At 38.7% G+C, this 12073-nt stretch overlaps 2 protein-coding genes across 5 annotated transcripts; one reads left to right on the top strand and one right to left on the bottom strand.

The window, feature by feature from the left end:
• Positions 1 to 4285: 4285 nt before the first annotated feature.
• On the bottom strand, positions 4286 to 10852 carry LOC147870141 (uncharacterized). 4 transcript variants are annotated; one of them, XM_087337313.1, is made up of 8 exons: positions 10719 to 10852; positions 7200 to 7355; positions 7053 to 7119; positions 6870 to 6950; positions 6670 to 6788; positions 6467 to 6552; positions 5441 to 6409; positions 4286 to 4856 (listed from the first exon to the last, which is right to left on the bottom strand). In XM_087337313.1, exons 1-8 carry the CDS (start codon positions 10745 to 10747, stop codon positions 4738 to 4740), a joined length of 1626 nt encoding a protein of 541 aa, XP_087193439.1. In that variant the 5' UTR covers positions 10748 to 10852; the 3' UTR covers positions 4286 to 4737. The 4 variants fall into 4 exon arrangements, with proteins under 4 accessions (XP_087193439.1, XP_087193436.1, XP_087193438.1 ...); XM_087337310.1 differs by lacking the exon at positions 10719 to 10852 and adding an exon at positions 8813 to 9107; XM_087337312.1 differs by lacking the exon at positions 10719 to 10852 and adding an exon at positions 8813 to 9106 and having other exon boundaries at positions 5441 to 6352.
• Positions 10199 to 11252, top strand: LOC147870140 (CASP-like protein 3). The gene is made up of 3 exons (XM_087337314.1): positions 10199 to 10485; positions 10715 to 10847; positions 10971 to 11252. Exons 1-3 carry the CDS (start codon positions 10325 to 10327, stop codon positions 11205 to 11207), a joined length of 531 nt encoding a protein of 176 aa, XP_087193440.1. The 5' UTR covers positions 10199 to 10324; the 3' UTR covers positions 11208 to 11252.
• Positions 11253 to 12073: the final 821 nt, after the last annotated feature.

Genomic DNA, 12073 nt, shown 5'->3' with positions numbered 1-12073 from the left:
TCAATTGTCCCGAAATTTTGGAAAAAGAAAAGAAAGGGGGGGGGGGGGGGGGCTACTAACTTTGGAAAAAGCTAAACGAAAGCAAAAACAAATGAATGCGTGAATTATGCTCGTGATGGACAGACATGACGTGGCACGCGCATTCTTTTCGAAAAGGGGCCCACGCGTGAATAAAATAGAAACTGGGGCGGGGCCCACCGCCAAGGAAGGGAAGCGTCCAAAAAAACAAGCAGACAAAAAAAAAAACTTCGAGAACAGAAATCATGATTTTTCATTAAGAAACAGGAAGAAAGAGATGAATGAGAAAAGGGTGGGCACTGGGGAGTCGGGGACCACACCACATCTAATGCATGCATACATACATACATACATACATACATACATAGCTGCGTGCGCGCAACTCTCTCTCCTCGAAAAAAGCAGCACACAGTAAAAAACAAAAACACTAAAAAAGAAATCTTTTTTGATTTTTCTTTTTCCTCTGCTTGTTTCTGTACCTCATACATGCATACATACACAGTTACATGCATCATCATGATACTACTACTACCGCTGCTGGTCGTCGTCGTATATATGGTATGCATGCGCATGTCAATGAATGAAATGCACATGCATGTATGCGGCGTCTCCACATAGTCCATGCATGCATACATGCCACGCACGAAAGACAACCCTCGGCTATGTACATACATACATACATACATATCTCAAACCGCAGCACGTGTCCGTATATACGTATGTGTATATATATATGTGTGTGTGTGTGTTTATGACATATGTAATAATGTATGTATGGAGAAATCATAGTCGTGTAGGGCTCGTCACTATTTGATACAGGAACATTAAATAGAGAAAGCCCGTAGGTAGAGAGACCCTTCATCTCCATCCCCATAGACATACACATACACATACATACAACATACATATGTCATGCATGTGTATGTAGTATGTGTGCATGCATGCATGCATAGCACGCACATTATATATAGAAGAAGCATTATGTCGCTCGCTTTACCGTTGCTCCCTTCTTCACACACACACACACACATTCTGTCTGTCTGTCTGTCTGTCTGTCTCTCTCTCTCTCTTCTCTCTCTAGGCAATCTCTCTCTTTCTTTCTCTGTCTGTGTCTGCTATGGCAGTGTCGGAAAATCCTCCTCCCCCTACCACGTCCACTCGTAAACGCCTCCGGCCTCCACCCCTCGCCGATCCTGATGCTGAACCAAACCACAATTCCAAGCACCAGCACCTTCTTTCCTCCTCTCCAAACCCTAACTCCATGGATTCTCCTTCGATTCCTAACCCTAACCCTAACTCCATGGATTCTCCTTCGAGTCCTTACCCTAACCCTAACTCCATGGATTCTCCTTCGAGTCCTAACCCTAACCCTAACTCCATGGATTCTCCTTCGAGTCCTTACCCTAACCCTAACTCCATGGATTCTCCTTCGAGTCCTAACCCTAACCCTAACTCCATGGATTCTCCTTCGAGCCCTAACCCTAACCCTAACACCATGGATTCTCCTTCGAGCCCTAACCCTAATCCTTACTCCATCCCGGTACCCTCCCACCTCCCTAATTCGCTTGCAGAGCTTGAATCGTCACTACAGGCGACGACACCCTTGGAGAATTTTTCCCCTTGCGGTGATGATGACACTCTTCCCGATGATCTCGTTATTGCCGAGATGATGCAGAGCCTGGAGCGTGTCATCACTAATAAACCTGAGGCAGTGGTGGCACTAGTCACCCCTTCCATTGACACTCTAGAATTCCATCCCTCAGAAGAAGAAGGAATAACACAAACGGCACCCCGTGAACCCAATTCTAGTTCCTCTGGTAGCGGCAAACGCTGCACCATCGATGGCGAAATACCCTGCACCGTCGATGCGTCTGATTGTGCCGATGGCCACATGTTGGATGATCTGAGACATATCATAGAAGCATCGGATGACGAGCTTGGATTAATCCCTGCGGCGGTGGTTAAAGATTCTTGCAGCACAGAGGAGGAATTGTATGAAGAAGAAGTAGTAGTAGTAGTAGAAGGAGGAGGAGGAGGAGGTGTGTTTGATGCAGCAGAGTTAGAGGATTGGGATGTGCCCCTGACAGCAGACAGGGCAGGTGCATGCTCATCTTCGTCCCCTTCTTCCTGCAGTGGAGCTATGGATGAGGAGGCAGTGGATTATGCGCTCTGTGATGATGCTCAGATTGGGGTGTGGGATTTTGAGCCGGATGTGATGATGATGAATGGCATGGCTGAGTATGTGGTGGATGCTTATGGCGGCGGCGGCGCAGGATTTGAGGGGTTGTTGATGATGATTAGGGAGCCCAACGCCTCTGCCGGATGATCATGGATACAGATAACCCTAAAAGCGAAAAACAGAAAACCCTAAAAGCAAAAAACAGAAAACAGAGTGTAAAAAAAATCTTCTGTTACACACACACACATGTTACATACAAAGGACCCCCTTTTTTTAAATTTGGTTGGGGGCAATTCCTTTTGTTTCTAAATAGAACCAATATTTTGCAGTTTTTGTAATGAATGAAAAAGAACGGGTTTTTTAAATGTCCTATGCCCCTCCTTTTTTCTCTCCTTGCTCTACAACATAGCCACTCTCCTTTTTTCCGTTAGTTGTTTTTGTTGGTAAGGAGCAGCCATGGAGTGTCAACAATCCACACCCATTGTGAGGTATCTGTTTGTGAGGTACCTAAACTTGGCTTACCTGAAAGTGCTACGACCAAATGTAAAAGTGCCAGGATAAAATTTCTAGTTATTTCATTTACTTGCCAAATGCAAAGTGAGCATATATAACAATACTAGTTTCAAGTGTATGGATTTAGTTCAGCACACTAAATCACGAGCCATCCTTTTATATTGACACAATAGGCATACAATCGAGTATGTTGTCATTCATCACCCAAGTTATGTCTCATATGGGTTTCAAGTTGGTGGTAGGGACAATGGCACATGACAAGTGTGTGATGAATGGAGGTGAGTACATTTGATACCTTTGACATGGTTGCAACAAAGATGCCTTTGGACTTATTATTTGGTATTTTTACTATGCTTGACTTTGTAGAATCTAGGGTAAGTGATTAGAAACCATTAGTACCTCAACATTGTTAGATTATTCATTCATGTTCTTGAAAGCTCTTATCCACAATATAGGGTAAGCCATGGAAATGAAGTGGAAAGTATCTAACTTGGTGCTAGGGTTACACATTATTGTGCACAAATCCGTGTTTATCAACATATTGAAAGACATAAGGTTGATCTTCAATGGCATGAGTAGATATTGGAACAAGCTAATATTTGTCATCACTTAGGTTACTATATTGGTGTTGGTTTCTCATCTTCTAGAAGTTAGATTTGTGGATATTGTTAACAATCATGGACAAAGTTGTAGGTTACAAATATTAGGCCAAGTTGTTTGCCACTCAGCTAAAAGCAATATATGCAATATTGATTCCCCTGATTTCATTTCTTCATTTCTCTTTTCTTACAACAGCTCATCTACTAACGCATACAATCTAGAACAAAATGCTTGAGGATGACCACGATTTACGTTTTATGGATAACAACATTTTCTCCACAGATGGGCACTGGCTAATAACGTTCAGATCTTGCTTATTGCATTCATCACCCACAGATGTGCACTGGCTAATAACTTTCAGATCTTGCTTATTCCATTCATCACCAGTCGGAGTATTACACTTTCAAATGCCTTTCCAGAGCTTGTCAAGGTGTACGAGAATATCCCCTTCAATGCGGAATTGCTTCCCTCTGTTTTGGGGGGTTATCCAAGGCCCTTTGAGGGAAAAATAAACTCTGCCATATTTGAGAAAAGAAAGGAAGACTATAATGGCATTATTTGTAGCTTTGTCAACACTTGTTTTGTCTACATATATCTAGAATAAATTCATCAAGGCAGAAGAGTTGATTTATTGTAGTGTTGATTTTTTGCAGGACTTAATGTGTAAATAGAGTTGGGTAATGAAACAGACATTAATTTCATACACTCATTGCATGCATTTATTCTACACTCTGATATCTAAGTACCTTTTGTGGATACAAAATCCATCTCATCTATATTCAAATTGTACGAGAAGCACTTCAAGCATGTAATTAAATGCGCATAGCAAACCCAAGAAGAATTTGCAGAATATTTTTATTCCAACAGTCAAATTCCCACGAAGAATAATATCGCATTTATCTTGCAGTCTAAGATTATCTATTAATTGATTTACTTCATTGCATGCCAGTCAATGGAAACACCATAAAACTGTAATATATGGCAAGGCTATTTGAAACATTCCATTTATAACCAAAATATGTTACAGAACATAATTTGCAGCTCTAGTTTCATATATCAATGAAAATAGAAGGGTCGAAATATAAGGGGGAATCACAGTATATACATAGGATAATGATATCACCATTAGCAAAAACCTGGATTAAGATGAGTTATATATATAAATGGGAAATATTATGAGAATTATCTGCTTTCCTCAGTTTCTTCGAGCCTATGTGCAAACATCAATCTCTTAGTTGGATCTTGTATTATGGAAATCATACCTGATATTGACGCTTGTGATGTTTTATAAGATGTAGTTCAAAGAACACAAAGATGTCGTGAGATTAACCTTAGTTATTCTCTAACATTCTTTGTGCAGCATCATATGTTGACGGAATATGATATTGGATTTCCAATCTTCAAAAGTATTGTGCATTTGCCATTTGTTATTTTCTTATATTCTCCATGCAAGCATCAATATGTTGATTAAGTCTGACATTGAACTCTCTATCTTCAATATTCCCTGACAGAACTATCTGACAAATCGGACAAAATGCAGTAGATCCTGAAATAAACCGATATGTTTTAAAGATGAACAGATATATGTGAAGTATCTCTATACATTATATCATTCTAAACATAACAAAATGTCACATGAACAAGACAAACTGCAATGCAGGAAGAACAGGAATTTTCGATATCATACATTTTTTATGGAAGTGCATATCCAGCTCATGTATTTACTAGATATCCAACCAAAGAATTGAGTATGATCATTCAATATGATGCTTATTATGACTCATATAGCTGTTTTAGAATAATTAATTTCTATCAGTCAATATAATGCTTACTATGACTCCCATGTAGCTCAAAACATAAAGCTCTGGTACGGTGCTTATTATGACTCATATAGCTGTTTTAGATTAATTAGTTTCTACTACTCAATATGGTGCTTACTATGACACTGTGCTATATACAGCTCAAAACAGATACTAGCGTTTGGCATCCTATGTATCTGTGCCAATTATAACTACAAATTTAGGATCCTTGAGTTTCCCTGAATGAAATCTCCAAGATGGATATATCTGAAAATATTGTAAAACACAAGATTCCAAAGAATATAGAAAACATAAACAGTCAATGGTTCACCTTCAGTATCAATAACATGTCGGTTTTTTCTTGGACTCCTCAGCTTTTTTATGTGCTTAACTGTATCTTCCAATCTCTTTCCTGAACGGATTCCATGATCAGATTCAGCTGCACTCACATGATTGCCAACTTGCAACTCTCTGTCAGATATATCCTCAATATATATTTCACTTTTAGCAGTTTTCTGTCTTTTCCCTTCATGACTTGTTTCGACTTCAATAAAACCTACATCGTTGTCACACTCTGTCCTATGAGGATTATTTTGAGAACCACATGCAATTGTTTCTTCAGGTAATACAACACTTACGTCTTCACAAACCACAACATTATTTTCCATTGAAGTTAGTCGGAGATTGTTCCTTGTGTTCTTCTCCTCATGTATAGGAAGGGTCTGGCTAAGAAGTTCTGCATTATCCTCATTGTACTGCCCTCGGGAGCACCTTTTCTCAAGCCTACTCCTTTCACTTCTCTTATTAACCAGAACTTCCATGTTTTTCTCTTCTTCTTCACCTTCAAAAGCATACCAAGACTTCCACCCTATAAACACAGTGCATTCAATGTGCTTTGTATCATTCTCAGAATCAACAAGCATTTCATTATGTTGATTCTTCCATGTTACATTTTTACTTTCTTCCATCCCTATGGAAAGAGGATCATCACCGCTGTCATCAACTTTGCATTCCTTTCTCTTTCCTCTGGTTACTATGATTTCTTCTTCACTTAGAGAGCATAAATCATTGTCAGACTCTTCCTTTACTTGTACAGTCATGCTTTCTTTTTTATTGACCTCTTTATTCCTAGAGAAAAATCTTTCAAGTGAACCATCTTTGCAGACCAGAGCCATTGCATCCTCTCTTTTGCAAGCATTCTTTTCAGCACCCATACTTCCCACCATAGATTTCTTCTTTTTCCCTGCTTGTAATGATGATTTATTATCTGCACTATTCTCTGTACATAGATTTCCAAAGTCTATTACTGAGAATTTGTGTTGAATTACACTATAAATGTTTAAACAACAATATTTACCAGAAGTTGGAATTTTACGCCTTTTATCCTGGTAACCCTCAGGTTCTGCTATCTTCTTGTATTCTCCTCCACATTGCCATTGATGTCTGCAAATCAAAAGAAAGATGGTTTAATATGTCACAACTCATCAGGCTGCAGGATATTTTCAGTATTGAAAGAAAAAGTTCTGAACAAATGGAATGATGGATATACATTCCCCTTACATGTGCCAATGACAACGTGTTAGATCGCATCCACTGCTTTGTCCGACTTTTTTATAGCAATCTGATTGTGATGGTGTCCTATTCATAGCTCTTTTTATTAAATCCCCACAACACGAACACTGCCAACAAACATAATTACTTGTATCTTCCAGGAAGTTATACAGTCAACATCAATCATGTTAATCTGAGTTTCAGGTTACCATCCATTGATGACGTCGATAATTGTTCACCTCTTCAAGGAAATTATGATATATAGAGATTTGATAACCTTCTGGAGGTCTCTACATATAGATATCCGTAACAGTCATGAGGATTGGTTTATTTTTCTCCTTCTAAAGACAAACATAGAACATAAGTAGATTTGCTTAACTTGAGACTTACACCTGAAGATCGTGGACTTTACTACTGTTGATAGCCTGCATTGTTTCTTGAAAACAAGGGCCATGATCACTACAGTAGAAGAATTCAATATATTCAATCTGCATTCTTCTCATAAAATAAGAGCAGTTGTTTCAAAAGTAGTGTATTACTCATGATCTTTATTGTTATTGGTTAACCAAAGGTATGCATGTATCATTTCATGCAGCAAAGTCTCTTTTAACTCCTTTGATGATCTAAACTTAAGCAGTGGCTCTGAAAGTCGAATTGAACAGCTTCCGTCAGAGTATTTACATATTCCTGCACACCTGCCAATGAACAAAAAGGATATTTACCTTAAATTCGAACATGAATTCAACAGTATCAATTTACTTCGAAGTATCTTTTAGGTTGCAGAATTCAGCAGCCACTAGGATTAGCATCATAAAAGGTATTACAATCTTAACCGTCCATGAAGTGGATTGTATTTAACCAGGAATGCATCATTATCCTGTTTTATCCTTCACCCTCCCTGTAACACTAGCTATTCATGAAGGTTTGTTGCCGATATCATATTGTAACCCTATTTACTGAGGGTATAACATGGGCAATGAGCCCCTCACCTAGGGCAATGGAAACATTAACAAGATTATATACAAGGGCAGCATCAACCTGATTATAAACTCGGAAGAAGACTTGACACAGGCTCAAGACATGATATTTACCAGGGGTACAACAACACAAATGGGAATTATTTTACTCTCCTTAACCATGCGCTGTAGAAGGCTGGTAAACAAATACTGAGAGTCACAGCATAAGTGGACCAAAGGACATACAAACAGGCCCATATACATATACATACACATACGTACATACATACATACATATATATATATATATATATATATATATTGCAATCTGTTATTTCTCATTAGAGGTAGTTTGTGTGGTACAAGCGGCAGGATATATGTGGAGAAAAGTACATACAAACAGGCCCAACAACATCTACATTGCAATCTATATGATGGTTTGCTTACCAGCATATTAATGATGTGCTTCATAGGAAAAATCACCTTATTTGACATCATGTTGTAAGATCAGCACTTCCAACGACATCCTTCTAGTACGAGAATTTGATGCTTACATGAACCAGATGACAAGTGGAAACTATGGAGTATGAAAAAGAAATTCCTCCTTTAGGTTGCATTTGACTTGAGAAACTATAAGGGCAAACAATTTTAAGGGAGACTTTTACATCGTTTTTTATCATTCGTAGTATACCACAGAGGTTTATAAGTCCCTATATCTAGCAAATCTTTTGGCAGGTAAGGAAAAGATTGTCAAGATACTCCCATAATGAAAATAATAAACCCAGAACATATTCTACTCTACATTAGAATTCCCAAGACAGCCCAAGAATCCTTAGTTTAATCTTTCCATTCTACTCCTTTTTTCTAAGCATTCAACCGCCCAAGACTCCTTTTTTTCTCACTCATTCAATGCTACTTCTACAGGAATCATCTGCCAATTCCATTACAAAATAACTTGGCTATTCTAGAGAGTAAAAATTCAAAATATAAAACTCCATTTTTTTCTTCTATGCACTCACTCGCTATCCAAGGGACCAACACTGAACATTATCAGTATCTACTAATCACTACACCTATGTGGAAAATGAACGAGGTGAATGTGAGCGCAGGTAGGGTGGATTAAATAGATCAATAAAAAAAAGGGGATAGCTTCAGACACAATGAAAAGGGGAAGAGAAAGAGAAGAAAGAAGTTACAAGGTCATTCTGCTTGTGCTCCAAGAAACAGTACAGGCGTGAAGCTGATCATCGAAGTAGATACGGTTGTAGTAGCAGAAGAGGCCGACGATGTCGGGGTTTGGATCGAGAAGATCGGAAACTTCCAGGGCATCTCTCGGTGTCTGCGCAGAAGAAAAAGTGACTGTCTCCTTCATCGGACCTCTACCTTGCTTCTGATCTTTCTTCTTCGTGTCCATGTCCATGTCCAGCTCCTGATGATGCTGCTCCATAGCCACCTTCTGTTTCTCTTTCTCCGACTTGAGCTATCACGTGATGAGAAAAAGCTCACTGACGACGCATGGCATCCTCCAGAGAGCCTCCTGCGATTTTGCTTGCTTATTATTTCCCAAATGGAAATTATTGGCATTTCCAGGATTCGAACCCCCGGCCTTTCTTTCATCCTTTCCTTTGGGTCTGCTCTCTCTTATGAATAATTATCGTGCCATCTATGGAGGCTTCGAAAGACTTTCCAAGAGAACCCACAAATAGAGAAACCCTAAACCCCTACCCTAGTAAAAAACCAACCAACCAACCAACCTTCCTTCCTTCGAGAAGAAGGAACACAATTTGATCGTAATCTCGTTCTCACCCTAGCCTTTGGGTTCAAGACCCAACTTTCTCACCTCTATATCCTCTTAATTTACTAGGTGGCATTGTGGAATGTAAGGGGGTTGAACCCATGACCTCCTAGTATTTGGACACATATATGGAGAAATGGATTTTGTTATCATTCTTGAATGCCAAATATGACCTATGGAACCAAAATGAAATATTTCCCCCATGTAGTGTATGGAGTTTAGTTTTATTAGTGACTCCGAAGCATTCAAGAATTTTACTAATGAATGTTGCAATTTGACCCTTCGAATCGTGGGTCAGAGAGAAAAGTGTGTTGGGATAAAACATGAGGAAATCAACATCGAGTATGATTGATGAGGGGAGCATTGTAGTGGAGTGTGTAATACTCATGCATGCAATTTGCTTCGAGAGGGAGAATTTGGGAAAAAAAACATACATACATGTCATGTGGGAAGGATATTTTGGGAGTTTGGAGAGAAACAAAGGTTCTGTTTTTCCGAAAATTTCCTTCCATTTATAATGAGGTGTTTAAATTTTACTTTTTACATTCATTTACAGTAGCTATTTGCCAAGAGTATGACTTAAGCTCTTCAGCCCGCATACGCTACTTTTTAGAGGGGATGAGTGTGAACGAAAGATAGCTTAAGGGTACATTATATAATACATTTGGAAATCTAGCTTGCTTTTCACTCCCTCACGTTTTCAATTTGTGTTAAAGGCAAGCAATCTATAGATCCCTTCTCATGTAATGTTTTGAAGAAACAAGTAAAGAAATCTTCCACCATAATGAAACACAATTTTGCATCTTTTTTTTTTTTGTTTACATGTGAGAATGCATCAAATCGTCTGCATGGTTGTGAAAGACGAGTTTGATCAAAAAAATGGCTTGAAAATTCGATAACTATTATTGATAGAATGTGGATTCAAATGAATCTAAAGGTCATCGAGTTCAGTTTACGATTGAGTGCGGGCATTCTATCCCTGATAGGCATTTCAATCATGGCGACGACCGTCGAGATTCGTCAAGGTGCAGGAAGCACATTCAAAATGAAGTTCAATGACTTCCAAGCCTACAAGTAAGTTATGCAAAACTAATCAGATTTTGCTGTCTTCAAATCGTAAATACCATTCCATGATTTAGAGACAAAAAACGATGCTTAGCGTTAATCTTGAAGGACTATTGATAAGTGAGGTAGGGATCTAGAGCTATTTTCTCATATTCTCATTCGGATACTCCACTGCATCTAGAATACAAGAATTTTTGTAACAAATTCTGATCTCATCCAAATATATGATGCATTGTAGTTACCTGGTAGCTATGAATGTGGTGACGTTCATATATTCATTATGGCAACTGGTTTTACTGGCTCGATTACTCGGTAAGGGGATTCCAACGTTGCCTTACAACCATGGAATCTTAGTATATGCCTCAGATCAAGTATGTATGAGCTTTTGAAACTCTTCTTTTTCATGTATAAATCAGTAACAGTTATTTCAACATGGGAAGGCATCATCAATTGAATGTTTGCTTGCTACCCAAATCTGTGCCATGATTGTTTAGGTATTATCCTTCCTATTGTTCTCTGCAAGCACATCGGCTGCTACTGCTGCACAATTGTCTCGCCATGGCCTCCGTAATATATGGCCTCCAGCTTGCTCCACCTGGAGACTTGGCCTCTTCTGTTCCAAAGTCGAGGTCGCTGTCACAATTACTTTCTTCTCCTCCTTTTGTATCATCGGATCGGCCCTCTTTTCAGCTCATCACTTGTCCAAATGGCTGCATGTCATTACTACTTAGCTCATGAATGGTCTTGAGGAGCATGCAATAATATGATTTTTTTAATTTTTTTTTTTTTTTGAGGACTTTTGTATACTTTTTTGCCATTATCAGCACATGTTTTGGGGCATTGTATGTATACATTTTTCCAATTATCTTATAACCATTTATCAAGAAGGTGGATCAATCAACACATAAGCATATATCTCAACACACACACATCATGTTGTGTACGAGATAAGTGTTCGGAGACCCCTATCATTTATTAAGGAAAGAAAAAGAGAGCTTAAACGAGAGAGGTTGAAGGCATGATGGCTTGCAAACCAACCCCCCAATAGCTTAGGATACCGAGATATGTATACTCATTGAAGGCACATCATGTGTGCATGTGTAATAAGGGGTTGTCTTTGTTGTATACCTCAATAATAATAACATGTTGTGATGCTTACTATGCACTATGTCAACCTAGAGAGTAACATCGAGATCATCCTCTTAAGAGCACCATCCTTCGAAGAAAGAATTACATACGACGTAGTGATTAGCAAGAAGATATTTCATCATGAAACATCGTCTAAGTCTCATCTTTTGGTTCACTATCAGGGTGATGACCACTATATAATATACATTAACCAACATCACCTATCGCTAGCAAAATTTTCATGTTAGTTCTACACTTACATAGAGTTACAACTTACAACTTACAACTATGATGTCCCTATTTGGTTGTGGGCAAGAAGAGTTGAGCTTTGGTTGTGGAGAATAAGGGTTACATATGATGACCTGTAGCATCCCACTTAGAAAATACCTTAGCCTGGAGATCTATTTCCTCCAATTAGTGGCAAAAAAATTCTAGCACCCATCTCCTCATATGGTTGGATTGGTCAAGT

This window comes from Azolla caroliniana, unplaced genomic scaffold (genome assembly GCF_043228905.1).
Source record: "Azolla caroliniana isolate FFs.n. ecotype wild unplaced genomic scaffold, voAzoCaro1.0.p SCAF_1, whole genome shotgun sequence".
Classification (NCBI taxonomy): domain Eukaryota; kingdom Viridiplantae; phylum Streptophyta; class Polypodiopsida; order Salviniales; family Salviniaceae; genus Azolla; species Azolla caroliniana.
The sequence above is the reverse complement of the archived record's forward strand: the minus strand, read 5'-3'. Positions and strand labels throughout refer to the sequence as shown.